Source organism: Pelophylax lessonae (assembly GCF_965119305.1).
Source record: "Pelophylax lessonae genome assembly, chromosome: 7".
Taxonomy (NCBI): domain Eukaryota; kingdom Metazoa; phylum Chordata; class Amphibia; order Anura; family Ranidae; genus Pelophylax; species Pelophylax lessonae.
In genome coordinates, this window is record NC_138774.1 from 148,566,381 (window position 1) to 148,582,164 (window position 15,784).

The following is a 15,784-nucleotide window of genomic DNA, read 5'->3' on the forward strand; positions in this document are numbered from 1 at the left end:
CCTCACTAAAATGTCTGGGTTATCCCCATTTAATGTCAGCAATACACTTGGATAATACACATGTGATGTCTTGAGTGAAAGCTGAAAAAGACAGACAAATGAGAAAAGGTGATTACACAAGCCAAGGTAGGTAACGCCATGATTTGCTCACCATTGTAGTATCACATATTAAACATTATTTGTGGAATCACATTACAGTTCATTACCATTAAAGGATAAGTCCAGGCAAAACCTAACTAACGCTAAACCTGCTCTGTGCCAAATTCTAAACCTAATCTATCTAACCCTGTAAAGCAAAAATCACTGTACTTCCCTATTCCGCAGCCGATCCGGTCCGGTCTCCAGCGGCGGAAAAACTCTGTGCAGGAGAGGACCGACACCGGCTGTAAAATAACAGGGAAGTGACGTCTTCCATAAAGTTACTTTGGGGCTTCCGTTGTCGGATGCCTCTCCTGCACCCACCTCCATGTTAAAGCTGCCGTTGACAGCTGATGCTGGGACCGGACCGGATCGGCTGCAGAATAGGTAAGTCCAGTGATTTTTGCTTTACAGGGTTAGATAGATTAGGTTTAGAATATGGCACAGAGCAGGTTTAGCGTTAGTTAGGTTTTGCCTGGACTGCTACTTTGTCTCTGTTTTCATGTTTTCTATGAAGCATGAGAAAAAGTAACAGGTTAATGCATTATTTCATATACATGGCTACAATGCAGAAATGTCCTCATATGACCAATCGGCCAACAAAAATAGCATTGAACTGAATATCTTGACCTAAATATAATATTGACTTCTTCCAGAAAATTAAACAATTGAAGGTTTTACTGCTAACTGCAATACCAATTTGGGGATTTGTCATCCAACTTAATGTCAATGTAACAGACAGCAGCAACAAGGAAGGACATCAGGAGAGGAATTCTCATTGGGAAATCAGAACACACCTGGTATTTTGGACCCTTATAACTGTAGTGCTAACAGGAGCCCTGCTCCTATGTATCTATACCTGATCACTTTCAGGTCATATGTATTAGAGCAGTGGTTGCCCACTTACTAGATATTGGAGACCTCTGCTGTGGCCTCTAACATTACCAAGGGGCACAGATAATATTCAATAGATATAATGCTACAGTAGATTTCCAGAGACTGCAGACATACGTGGTCAAAGACTGCAGACATGCTTCAGATCAAACAAAACATAATCACTCTATAGGCTGAGAAGAGGAGGGCATATGAAGAAGTAAGTTCTGGTTGAAATGTCCATAAAGTTCAAGCACGGGCTGATTGCTGGACAATGGAGAAATACTGGCTGTAGAAGGCTGCAGGCTCTGATGAGAGCTAGAAGAAACTCTGTGGAAATGTACAAGAGAGAAAAGAGAGCAGCGCCAATTAAGTGCAGTATAAAAGATGCGTTTTATGCAGTATAACAGGTGTGCGCATTTGAAGCATGCGTGCTTCTTCCTCAGGCCTGAGGAAGAAGCACGCATGCTTCGAATGCGCGCACCCCCAACTCCACCTTCTACCTGGAAGTGAAGTTAGCCGCTCTTCTCTGACAAACACCACATACCCAGAAGTGCTGGAAACCACCGGTACAGCCGGAACCAGTGAAGATTCCCCGGATCCCCGCTGCTCGTCCTCCCACTGGAGTGGATGAACCCTTTACATGCCGGTTTATCATGCCCATCTTATGAGTTTGCATTTGTCTGTTGTTATTAAATGTATCTTTTTTAGATGGCGCTGCTCTCTTTTCTCTCTTGTTGTTAAACATGCTTCAGATGCTGTTAGAGACACGCTGCATTAGACAGTGATAGGTCTGGGGAATATGTTAAATTGGACTGCTGAAAAATGACATGTCATAATTAATAGAAATTACTTTGTAATGAATACCTATTGCATACATTGCTTGAGAGAGAGGCTAAGCATCAAAGTACTAAAGGCAGCTTGTAAACAATTTTTGATTTTGGGTAACATGCAGACACAGTCTTGGGGCCCATTTACACTACAACACGCTCACACAGGCACTTTTGTGCATTGGGGTTCATCACACTAATAAGCCCATTATCTTAAAATGGTCTATCAATACACCCCAGCAAATGGGAAAAATAGGTTTTCTCCAGGATTTTTCAAAATGCAGTGCACAAGGCATGCATATCTGTAAATACAGTATATGCTTTTGCACAGGTGCATTACAGTGAATTGCAGACATACATTTGGGGTTCAACTGACAATGAATGGCAACGGAACACACATATACATTCTATTGCCATAAGGTGCTTTATAAAATGAGGCCTTAGACAATGGACATGCCGAGAATGCTAAGACAGACCATACAGGGGACTGCATACTCAACCACAGCACACAGACTTCAACACACACTGGACTATTAGGGGCACACAGACAGACCACTAACATACACCTTCCCTTCCCCCAAAAAGATCACTCACTTATCTTTGGCTCCAAGTAGGTCTGTGCCACCCAAGAAGTGAACTGAGGTGGCAGCACTCATGGAGGCAGGGTGTTGGGTGGCACAGAAACCAAAGTATTCATACTGGACACTAACTTCAGTGCAGCTCAGTAATGCTAAAGCTGGTAAACCACAGGCTGAGCATTACTGAGCTCCCTACACCTGTACTACAACCTAGTCTCTTGAGTATGTGGATCCTGGTAAAAGTGAAGGTTCCGTGTCATTGTACACAGCACTACAGGCCAGAGAGAGAGCGAAAAATAAAAAAATATTTTTTTTTTTGGGGGGGGGGGGGGCTGGAGGAGGTGTACCCATGACTGTCTGGGCTGACAGAGGAGGTTGGATGATGCTCGTCATTCAACCAGCAATTGGGAGTCACCTAAAGGAGAAGCAAGACTCAAAGAGTAGAACAGCTACATAGTCATGCTAAGTTTAGGGGTCCATTCATAATTAGTTCTTCTGTTGCAGTGCATTATTGCACACACATTAAAGGCATTAGGGTGAATCATTCATTATGAATGGGCTGCCAACCCACCACAATGATTGTAAAAATGTACATAACCTTTATTGGCAACGCAGCACATCACAATACATGGTATGTGTGCTGTAGTGCATTGTGCTTTCCGGTGCAATTTGTTAGGGTGCCATTTACAATGCATTGCATCCTAATGCAGTGCAGGGCACATACAGCAGGTGTGTTACCATAGTTGCAAAGCCATAATGCGTTGCCACAGTGAATACGTTTGAAAGGCCCTCACTTTTAAATCATTTCTTTTTATAGCAGGGAAAACGGTTTTAAAAAAATCTTCATCTTGGCTTTTCAACCTAGTAAAGCCACTGGCTTGGAACAAGAATATTAGGCAGCAATTCAGACTTATCATAATTCACTTGCAGCATGCTTGTTCCAGATCATTGACTTGTTATGTAGTAAAGCCATGCCAAGGAAGTCAATTCTACAACTTCAACCTTGCCTGCAATTTAAACATGAAGAAAGTAATGGTAGCCATGACATCTGTGATGCACATATCTCCTACAACATGTTGGGATCCCAATAATGCAGGGTGCTTCTATATTGAAATACTGACACTTGCAAGCAGTTGATATCTGGCTCCATGTCTTTCTGTTGGTCAGTAAAGTGCCCATCGTAGTTATGGATTAATAGCAAGCTTCAGGAGATATATGAGAGCGTTGTGGGATTCAGGGCTCCTGTGGCACACCAGAGGACATCTAAAAAGGTATGTGCAGGCACCATTTCATTACTAGGATGTGTACGCTAAGCTAAAACATTCCAGTGGCACAATTGTAAGTGACAAACTCTTCATTATACATAACACAGTATACAGCAGGTCCTTCACTCATGGATGATGAATTGATCCTCACTCATCTGACTTACTAAGCATTCCTAGCCTCAGAGAGACCTTGTGCACAGGTTCCTGCATATATGGATATCTTTGATGCTTTCCTAACACAACACAAAGTAGGCCAATTAACCACTTAAGCCCCGGAAGATTTTACCCCCTTCCTGACCATGGTTTTTTTTGCGATTTTTTACTGCGTGACTTTAACGGACAATTGCGCGGTCGTGCGACGCTGTACCTAAACTAATTTGACGTCATTTTTTTACCACAAACAGAGCTTTCTTTTGGTGGTATTTGATCACCTGTGCAATTTTATGATCATGAGCTGTAAACAAAAAAATACGCATCAATTTTGCAAAAATAACAATTTTTCACATTTTTTTATATGAAATTCCCCCAAAAAAATGTAAAAATCAAAATTTTTTAACATTTTCGGCCAATTTGTTTTATGCTACATATGTTTGGTAAAAAAAAAAAAAAAAAAAAAAAATCGCAAAAAGCGTATTTTGATTGGTTTGCACAAAAGTTATTGCGTTTACTAACAAAGGGAAAGATTTTTGTCATTTTTGGTGGGTTTTTTTTTAACAAGTAATGGCGGCGATCTGCGATTTTTTTTGCGGGACTGCGACATTGCGGCGGACAGATCGGACCATTGACTGACATTTTTGACACTTTTGGGGTTACCAGTGACATTACTGCAGTAATCAGTGCTATACATATGCACTGTTACTGTAAAAATGACACTGGCAGGGAAGGGGTTAACTGTATTGGAGAGGGAGGGGTTAAGTGTGTCCTAGGGGCATGTTTCTAACTGTGATTGGACATGGCTACTAGTGTAAAAACAGAGATCAACGGTCCTACATAGTAGAACCGTCTGATCACCATTCTTACACAGGGGAGAATGACAGGGGGCTTGTTTACATTAGCCGCCTGCCTTTCTCCCTTTCCGGCAAACGATCGCGAGTGACCGGCGCGGCGGACATCGGGTCCGCCGGTCACACGCACTGACTTGTTAGGGAAGGAGCCGTGGCGGGCGCGCGCCTCAGCGGGCTCACAAGCCAGTGACAGGCTAGTGACGTACAGGTACCTCACTTTGCCTGGCCGGGGCTGAGTGGTTAAGCAGCAGTAAACACTGCCTGGTGATATGTACCTACGGGTAAGCCTATAATAAAGCTCACCTGTAGGTACAAGGAATATTGCCTAAACACGCACCGTAGGAGATATTCACTATTTCTGCAGCCAATGACGTCACTGGTGCATGCACATTGCGCACTAAAGGGATGCCATACCAAGAATGCCGTCCCTTCTGAGTGCTGTGCCACAATTGCGGCTCCTGTGCACATGCATTGGAGTAATTCATCATGGCTCAGCCATTCAAATGGCCGCAGCCCACAAACCTGGAAAAAAGACTGGATGAAGATGGAAGCCCTGTCAGCAGTGATGGCGCACCGCTGGAGGGCTTCGTTTTAAGGTAAGTCTTTCATAATGTGTGATGCATACTAGCACATTATATTCTTAACTTGCACTAGGATAGTTTTTTCCCTCAGACTTTATTACTGCTTTAGGTGGCTACAGCATATATTACTGTGGTCCATCTTGGGAGTGTGCAGAGAATTCCTACAGAGTGACCATGTAGACCAAACTTAGCCACCCTCATAATAAACGTTTTACATTTTTTGTGGAAGTAATTTAATGCTGCCTCAGCAAGCACAGCTGACACTCAGACATTTATCTGTCTGAACTTTGTGCGACAGTCACATTTGTTTGAGATTCTTCCACACATATTAGCATGCAGCAAAAAGGCCGTACCCAGAGGTAGCGGAAAAGGCCCCACAAAGCGCCACCCGTTCCCCACTTTCAAGTTGGGCACAAGACATTGGAAGTAAAGCCTTCCATCTCACCCTTATTCATCACCCACGACCAGTGGCTGTTTGAGTCAGTCCAGCATGATCTCCAACCCTAACAAGCTATTTTCTTTTCAGGGATGTGCTGGTCAACACTGCTATTACCAGACACAAAGATGTAATTAGAATAATGTATAGAACATGATATATATATATTTTTTTAAAGTAGACATAGTGACACTTTAACTGCTGGTCAAGTAAATGAGCAGCTTGATAGAAGAAGCATACAGCACACCTCTTGCACATCCACCACTGTGATGAGACATATGTACATACTGGCCCTTGCTTTGCTGCTCAGCTGGAGGAAAAATGTCCTGGTGGCAGTGATTAGCCCGGCAAGAACCACAGCAAAGGTTTGCTGTTTATCTGCTTAGCAGCTGCCCATTTACTTCTATGGAGGACAACTTGCTCGGCCCACTGAATCTATGGTGGCCAGCTAATCCCACTGACTACTATGGCAGGCTGCTTGGCCCACTGACTACTATGGCAGGCCGCTCGGCCCACTGACTACTATGGCGGCCAGCTTGGCCCACTGACTACTATGGCGGCAAGCTTGGTCCACTGACTACTATGGCGGCCAGCTTGGCCCACTGACTACTATGGCAGCAAGCTTGGCCCACTGACTACTATGGCGGCCAGCTTGGCCCACTGACTACTATGGCGGCCAGCTTGGCCCACTGACTACAATGGCGGCAAGCTTGGCCCACTGACTTGTATGGCGGACAGCTTGGCCCACTGACTTGTATGGCGGACAGTTTGGCCCACTGACTACTATGGTGGACAGCATGGTCCACTGACCTTTATGGCAGACAGCTTGGCCCACTGACTTCTATTGTATAGTAAATGGTTTGACAGCACTCCAGTGTCAGCAGATAAAAAAGTCTTTATTTCTCCAAAAACATGACAGCACAATGAACAGATGCTTCAAACAGCAGACGCATTTCATGAATCAGGTTTGCTTATTCATTACTACTAGTAAACAAGCACGTAGCAGTCGTGCGAAATGCGTCTACTGCCCTACCCTGCTGTACCTTGTACCACTTATGTGAATAAAGGAAATCTTTCTTCATTGGATTCTGTGGTGGTGTGCGACCATTTTCTTCTTTTATCCACTGACTACTATGGCCGGCAGCTTGGCCCACTGACTTCCATGGCTGACAGCTTGACCCACTAACTTCCATGGCTGACAGCACGTCCCCACTGAATTCCATGGCCGACAGCACAGCCCACTGACTTCCATGGCCGACAGATGGGCCCACTGACTTCCAGGGCCGACAGCATGGCCCACTGACTTCCAGGGCCGGCAGCTGGGCCCACTGACTTCCATGGCCGGCAGCTGGGCCCACTGACTTCCATGGCCGGCAGCTGGGCCCACTGACTTCCATGGCCGGCAGCTGGGCCCACTGACTTCCATGGCCGGCAGCTGGGCCCACTGACTTCCATGGCCGGCAGCTGGGCCCACTGACTTCCATGGCCGGCAGCTGGGCCCACTGACTTCCATGGCCAGCAGCTGGGCCCTCTGACTTCCATGGCCGGCAGCTGGGCCCACTGACTTCCATGGTCGACAGCGCAGCCCACTGACTTTCATGGCCGGCAGCTGGGCCCACTGACTTCCATGGTCGACAGCGCAGCCCACTGACTTCCATGGCCAGCAGCTGGGCCCTCTGACTTCCATGGTCGGCAGCTGGGCCCACTGACTTCCATGGCCGGCAGCTGGGCCCACTGACTTCCATGGCCGGCAGCTGGGCCCACTGACTTCCATTGCCGACAGCACGTCCCCACTGACTTCTATGGCCGACAGCATGGCCCACTGACTTCCATTGCCGACAGCACGTCCCCACTGACTTCCATGGCCGACAGCACGTCCCCACTGACTTCCATGGCCGACAGCACGGCCCACTGACTTCCATGGCCAGCAGCTGGGCCCACTGACTTCCATGGAGGACAACTTGGCCCCACTGACTTCCATGGCCGACAGCGCAGCCCACTGTGTTCTGTGTATATTGATCAATGAGCCAATGCACAGAGTTGCGTGTGAAAATGCATGCTGCATGTAACTGAGGAAACATAGGACACCTGTATGTCCAGTGCCGCAGATTTAACGCATGTATGTGCAGAAACCTGCCTTAATGCATACATTTAATCGTGTAGTATGAAGTGTGCATACACGCATATACACGTGTAGTCATTCATTTGAGAGAAAGAATTGTACCCAACCAAACAGGAGTACTAGTTTAGAAGATGTGTATTCCACACAGAAGCTGCATTCCATGCAGACAATGGGGATATGTGAATGAGGCCTACATGATATGGAGGGAGGGGAGCTGCATAGGTCAGAGAGGACACTCCGGCTCTAAGATATCCCAGGCCCCTCTATGGAGGGTGGAATGTATTTTACAGGGAACTCCCGCATCACACTGACTCCTCACAGTCACCGTATGGAAGGCACCGGTTGGAGAGTCTCCGAACTTTCGTCACCTAGCAACTCCCTCCTTCCCCCCACGTCACCGCTAACCTTCCTCACCCCTCCCCTCCCCCTTCTTACCTCCTCGGTATGCGCACGCCGCACAAATGAGACGTTCAGCTCCAAGTCTCACATTCCATCCCCCCCGTCCAGCCAATCAGCGGAGTCACCCCGCCTTCCCCGCCGCCTGCGCCCTATAAAACCGGCCATTTCATAGGCAGACTTCCCAGCCCTCGGAAGCTCAGTGCTGCAGCAAGAGCCACTCTCTTCGAACACCGACCGCCATCATGACCGACACAGCAATCTCCTTCGCCAAGGACTTCTTGGCCGGCGGTGTGGCCGCTGCTATCTCCAAGACCGCTGTAGCACCCATTGAACGAGTCAAGCTTTTGCTGCAGGTAAGGAAATACGGGGGGAGGACGGGGCATCGCGGTGCCGGTAGGGGGGGGGGCATTGATTTTACTGATCACTAGCTTTTCTCGGTGGGGTCAGAGCCAGGAAAACCGGGAGCGGTTGTGTAATGCGGCAGGCCAGTGATTGCAGTGTAATCCGGTGCAGGCCCCGGTAATCCGCAGTGTCCTTGTCCCGATCACTGCCCGAGATTAGGGGGGAGGGGGGGGGGGGCACGTAATCGTCCCCAATTCTATCATTTATTTCAATGCATTCTTTCCGGATCGGCAGATTCCGCCGCATCCCGGCCAAGGTCGCAGCAAGGAGACCGCCCGGGCCGATCCGGATCCCAGGCCCTTTATAAGATTGTATGGGGTCACACATGTGATCGGGCCACTCGGCACAATATCCGGGCCGATCCGAATCCCAGGCCCTTTATAAGATTGTATGGGGGTCATACATGTGATCGGGCCACTTGGCATAATTTCTATGAATTGTACAGCCTGACATCACTAAGGCCTTTGTCTGCGGAAAGCCCGCCAAGGGCGGCTACCTGTGCGGGGATCCCGGGGCCTCCCCCGATCTTTGTCCTTCCCGATGGCCGGCCGGCAGTTGTGTAATGACTTGCCGGGATTCTTCCCGCCGCTCCGCCCCTCCCCGCACCACGTGTCCGCTGCCGGTACAATGAATGGGGCGTTGGGCGGGGCCCTGACCCGGAAACTCGTGTCCTTCTACCGCCTCCATTGTGTCATCGCTGTCGCCTTTTATCAGCCTCTGATAATGGACTTCTTCCCACTATAGGCTCCTCCATTGTTCTGTACTGGGGGATGGGGCACCCAAATAACCATGGTGGTCTCGTAGACATGAGGCGGGCGGTGTCATTGGGTCGCCCTTACCTGTGCCCTGCGGTTCTGCCCCATTTTAGGTGTGCTCCCATTGACCTCTGTTATGGTGCTTTTCCACTGCATGGAACCGAACGGTTCGGCTCGATTTTGTGCTTTTCCACTGCATGGAACTGAACAGTTCGGCTCGATTTTATTTTCCACTGCATGGTACGATACGGTACTGCGGCACTTTTCCACTACATGGAACCGAACGGTTCGGCTCGATTTTGTGCTTTTCCACTGCATGGTACGGTGTTGGAACGGTTCGGTACTGCGGCGCTTTTCCACTACATGGAACCGAACGGTAGGGCTCGCTTAAACAGTACCACCTCAGTTTTGGTTCCAAGAGGGCCGTCCCGGTACCATATCCCACAATCCTTTGCATGCAGCCTTGACTTTGTCACTACTAGCCACTGATTGGTCAGAGCATCGTTATCTCACCCACTTTAGTGGAAAAGTGAACCATTCCAACACCGTGCGATGCAGTGGAAAACCAAACCGGGCAGAGTGGCGCCGAGCCGTTATTTGCAGTGGAAAAGTGCCATTAGATCTGACAGATGGCAACAAGCAGGACTCATCGATTTATCAAAATTGACATTCTAATAGAGGTCAATGGGAGCACGCCTGGGCTAAAGTGGGGTTAGTGCTTTTTAATCAGCTGGTTGAATGAGAAACATGCTCTCCATCAACCCAAGTGCTATGGATGCAGGGATCCCTGCCCCTTGCTGCAGTTGAGCCCCTCCCCCCTCAGGATACACAAATCACTGCTGCAGCAGCGATCGAATGCTGGTTTTACAGCCAGGACATTTAATAGAAGCCAGTGTAATGCCCACTTATGCTCAACACAGGGCTAAACGTGGATGGAAATGGGGCTGAGTCTTGCTGAATGGCCACATTTCAATGTGTATATCCACCTTGTGTTTACTCTAGCAACAGCATTGGCTGATCCCTCTGCATATTGATGTGGTGGGTTGCTTTTCAGAGGTGTGACAGGTGGAGTAATATTTCTCTCTGCCTGTTTTATCCTCCTTGAAATACCACAACCTTGTGCATTGTACTAATCAGTCCCACTGATTCAATGGGTCACATTCATGCCCACTAAATGATGTGCTAATTATTGAAGTACTGCATCATTTGTATAACCCTGTCCAACAGTCGTTGCAGCTTAAGCAGAGCTGTAAAAATATGGCTAAATTGCTGGTTTACCATCCCCTGGCTGCAAGTGTAAACAAGTCCTTTAAGTAGAAGGCAGTATAGTGAAAATGCTTTTAGCCATTCGTGTCTTGTTCTTACCTGTCATCAGTTCAGGGAGATTGTAGTGCTGTACAGCTGCCTGTCAATCTTTTTTGCACTGCATTCTCTAGACCAGTGTTCCTCAACCCTGGCCTACAGGGCCCACTAACAGGCCAGATTTTAGGTATTACCTTGGGGAGATGCAGACTAGAGTACTGCAATCACTGAGCAGCAAATTATATCACCTGGGATGTATTTCAGTTATCTTGAAAATCTGGCCTGTTAGTGGGCCCTGTAGGCCAGGGTTAAGGACCACTGCTCTAGACAATCCCATGCAGAGCTTGTATTTAGACAGAGGATTGAATAGAGATTGCAGGATGCATGCTCAGGAAGACCATATATCTGAAATTTCCCTGCAGAGGTTACATTTTTACATCACTTTGCACAGCCTTGTCTGCATTTCATTGAATGAAAACCTACATTGGATTAAAGTGATGTTAAGGGCAGTTTTTTTTTTTTTTTTTTCTTAAAAGCAGTTAATACTTGCCTCTGCGCAGTGGTTTTGCACAGGAACCCACGATCAGGTCCACTGCCGGTGCTCCTGGGCCCTGCTGAAGCTACCGCAAGCTGCTTGCAATGGGGGTGCCTGAGCGGTCTCACTCCCGAGCTGCTGCTCCGCCTATCTATTTACAGCATGGCTTGGCCCTGCTCTTCTCATTGGCTCACTGACTGATTGACAGTAGTGGGAACTAGTGGCTCCTGCTAAGGTTTCAGCCAATGAGGGAGACACTGCTCTCGTGCACATACTGGATCAAGATGGTGCTCGGGTAAATATTTATTTAAAAGGGCTGACTGCTGCTCACAGGGTTTTAACCTTTATTCATAAAATAAAGCAACTTTAGGGCAGTCCTTTAATTTGTATGGGCTGACAAATACATTATGTATGCAGTGTTTTTGTGGCACAATAGTGTGCAGGGAAGGTGTTTTTGGGGTGCTTTTTACTTTTTTCCTTAAAGTTCTTGTCTGTCTAGGATGTGCACTTTGCCTATAGTCAGAGTATGTCACTGACTTGTGTCATTTCTTTTCCAGGTCCAACATGCAAGCAAACAAATCACAGCTGACAAGCAATACAAAGGAATCATGGACTGCGTTGTGCGTATCCCCAAAGAACAAGGTTTCTTGTCCTTCTGGCGTGGTAACCTTGCCAATGTGATCAGGTATTTCCCAACCCAGGCCCTCAACTTTGCCTTCAAAGACAAGTATAAGAAGATCTTCCTTGATAATGTTGACAAGAGGACCCAGTTCTGGCGTTACTTTGCTGGAAACCTGGCATCCGGTGGAGCTGCTGGAGCCACCTCCTTGTGCTTCGTCTACCCACTTGACTTTGCTCGAACCCGTCTAGCTGCTGATGTTGGAAAGGCCGGCGCTGGCAGAGAATTCAATGGTCTTGGTGACTGCCTTGCCAAGATTTTCAAATCCGATGGGCTTAAAGGTCTCTACCAAGGTTTCAATGTATCTGTCCAGGGAATCATCATTTACAGAGCTGCTTATTTTGGAATCTACGACACAGCTAAAGGTGGGTGAACTTGTAAATGACTGTTCTGCTAAGTGTGTATAAACAGTTGTGAGCTTGTAACATACCCATATATTTTTCTACAGGTATGCTTCCAGATCCCAAGAACACACACATATTCATCAGCTGGATGATTGCTCAGACAGTAACAGCAGTTGCCGGCTTTGCCTCTTACCCATTTGACACAGTCCGTCGTCGTATGATGATGCAGTCTGGAAGAAAAGGAGGTAAGTGGTTACTGTAGCTTCTAAAAGAAAGCAGTCTATACCTAAAATAGCCATCCTGAGTAGACCTACAGTAGTAACTAAAATTCTGAGCTAATGAATCATTAGTGCAAGGATCTTACTTGGTTTACAAGCTCAGTGAACATAGCTAGTCTTGTACCTTGCAAAGCTGTTGAATCTTGTATTAAAAAAATATTTTTTTTCTTTTGCAGCTGAGATCATGTACAGTGGCACAATTGACTGCTGGAAGAAGATTGCAAGAGATGAGGGTGGCAGGGCTTTCTTCAAGGGTGCCTGGTCCAACGTGCTCAGAGGAATGGGTGGTGCTTTTGTCTTGGTCTTGTACGATGAGCTCAAGAAAGTCATCTAAGTTTATCCTTGTTCAGATGTCTGTGACCTGGCATGCTGTATTATGTAACATACCCTGAATGTTCTGGACTTTCTATTTTTTTTTTTTTGTCAAGCACACCTTTATTTATAAAATGTAACTGGTAATCTTACTGGTTGATATTTGGGGAAACAAGTTTATTCCATTTCACCAGCTTTCCACATTAACATAAATCATTCCCTTATACCCACTTACTGCCAGTGGGTCCTGCATTTGTAGTGCACATCTGATAGTAGGTGGGCTTACCTGATGGGACTCAATTCAACGTTCCTTTATTTTTTATTTCAGTCATTCATGTTTTTAAATCACCTAGGTTGGAGGAAATAAAAAATATGGATCTATCTGTTCTGTGTTCTTTAATGGCTGTGAATAGCTGAGCATGCAAATGGAGTTCTGGTCTTTGCAGGTGTACCTAAAAGGGTGGTTATCCACGACTATAAAATGTCCCTACTGCATTGTGCTCATCCACATTAAGATTACATGGCTGACTTCTCAAATTTGTACAGCTGGAGTCAATTTAAAGCATTTGGGAACTGAGATGAACATGAGCAGTTCAAAGGAAAAACAACTTGCCCCATGCGTGCTGCAAACTTTGGGGGGGGGGGGGGGTGTTGCCAAAAAGTGGCTCTAGTGCTAAAATGTCTAGCCTTCTGTTACTTTGCCTGCTCAGATGTATTGGGGTTAAATTTACTTAGTTGGTATATTTATGAAGACTATGATTTAGAACTGTGCTTACAGGAACCTTTTTATAATAGAAGTGAGTTGTGGTTGCAGTCTTAGAATAAGCATTAATTGGGAACCAGGCATGCTGGTTCTGTTAAGCAGTAAAGTTTGGGAATCACAAATGCATTGGTAAGGCAATTTTCCTACTCTCTATCTTGCCACACATTCTAAGATTGAAGCTGTAAAAGTGTTTGCTTAGATTCAGTATGTTTTTGAGTTCTACAAGGGAAAAAACATGCTGTCAGTATTACAATTCCTAATGGATGTGGCCATATAAAAGGTGTTGCTGGAGAACAGATCCCAGCCAAAGTGTAATAAGTATGAAAAGGCTAGAATGTGCCATGTTTTAAGGCATTATGCATTGTAGTGGCAGGAATCTTATTGCTGCTGTGGTTGTGTAGCTGCTAGCCCCTGACTGGTTGCCTGCAGCTCTCTGTGAAGCCAGCGATTACATGTAGAGATTGTTGTTGGATGTACTTTGTGTCCAGCAGTGATCACTGCAAGTAAGATGGCTGTGCAGACAGCTGCCAAATACCTGTGGCAGCCTGTCAAGAGTAAAAGGGTCAGAACCACAGCAGGAATTGGGATTAATGGCCTAAGTTGCTGTAGCCAAACCCAAAACTCTTCATAATGTGTCCTGGTGCCTACACAGTTGGAGGCTTCCTTTAAAAGTAAAAAACCTAACTGAAAACCCAGTGGAGCTCCTTTTACCCCTTCATCTTCCAGGACAGCTACCTCAAAACATGATTGGCGCTGCCTTCTACAGGAAACACAAATCGGCACAATTTAAAAAGCTCTCCCTGCCCCTGTTTTTTTTTTTTTTATTTTTTTGTTCCAGACCTCCAGGAGTAAAAACCGTAACATTTTCTTGGGTCTGGTTACTGTTGTTGGGGGACCCCCATCGTCTCTATTACAGGTGTTAGACCAGTTGTGGCTTGTCTAATGTATTCCCACTATTTCTCAGTGTTTTTCACTTGTGTTATTTGTCTTAATGTGGTAGGGCAACTCTCACTTTTTGGCTCCTGGGCTCTGAGGTGTGTCCCGCTAGGTACGTGTAGGGAGAGTATCAGGTGTGGGCATCTGCATGGTTTTCTTTGCTTTGGGTGTACCAAGATGGCGTCGGATGCAATTCTGGACATGGGATGGTAGCTGATTTTTCTGGCTGCAGAGTCCTCAGGCAGTGGTGCATTTCCTGGCTTGCAAGACCTTTTACCAGCGGTGCACACTGGGGGTATCTCTTGTAATGGAGCATATTCCGACAGGATATCCCTGTGGATAGAACACCTGCTCACTGACCCAGTGGCTGCCTCTTCCTCCAATACTGTCCCAAATGTATGTGCCCTCTTGTTGAGATGGGGCCAATGTGGAGATTAGTCTTCAATCAGAAGTTATTCATTCTTTTTCCAGACTGACAAAACACCTAAAAGAAAAAAGAGTGAGTTCTAGGGATGTGTCTGATTTTAGAGGGTGGCTTGCTCCTCTGATATTCTGGTGGAGGAAGAAAAATCCTTCCCCTGGTGCCTAAGTTGATGGCATGCCTAGCTGACACTGTAGTGGGATCTGTTATGCCTGTAGCCAGAACATCAGAACCATGCACATAGGATGTTTAACACTCCTAAAAGCCAGCAGCGTTTATGGGAAAAAAAAGTGCCTAAAGCTTTTACAGGTATCCAGCTCTTGGGTCTTAATTTAATTGGCCAGAATAAATCTGGTCATTGAAATGAATTAGGGGTCAAGTACTGAACATGCTTGGCAACATCAAGCAGTTTTTCTGCCCAAACTCTGCTGCTCCTGGATGCAGTGGGTTTGTCTCTAAAAGCCTCTGCCACTGAATGCTGCTTAAAGTCTGTGTGCATAGACACATAGGCTAATGTGTAGAGGTAGGGAAAAAATGCCACTAGGAGCAGCTGTAAAAATAATCCAGTGTGTATGAGGCCTTTGTGTTTCTAATGCTGTCTAAAATTCTAGATTGCTGTCTATTTGTCCTTGTGGCAAGAACTCAAGGGATGGAATCAGAGCTTTATGAGCCAAATGGTTATCACCACTCAAATATATTAAGATTTGACAGGACAATAGGACCTGTGATGGCAAACTGTACAAGTATGGACCACTATCATTCTGATCTGAGAGCTGCCTGCAGGCACTTGCCTTACCCCATTGCTGCTGTGAGTGAAATTGCACGTGGAGA

The 15,784-nt window shown here is 46.4% G+C and overlaps 1 protein-coding gene across 1 annotated transcript; it reads left to right on the forward strand.

Annotated features, from left to right (window-relative positions):
* Positions 1-8,389: 8,389 nt before the first annotated feature.
* On the forward strand, positions 8,390-13,214 carry SLC25A5 (solute carrier family 25 member 5). Its single transcript, XM_082263505.1, has 4 exons — positions 8,390-8,579; positions 11,778-12,264; positions 12,348-12,488; positions 12,698-13,214. Exons 1-4 carry the CDS (start codon positions 8,469-8,471, stop codon positions 12,853-12,855), a joined length of 897 nt encoding a protein of 298 aa, XP_082119631.1. The 5' UTR covers positions 8,390-8,468; the 3' UTR covers positions 12,856-13,214.
* The last annotated feature ends 2,570 nt before the right edge of the window (positions 13,215-15,784 follow it).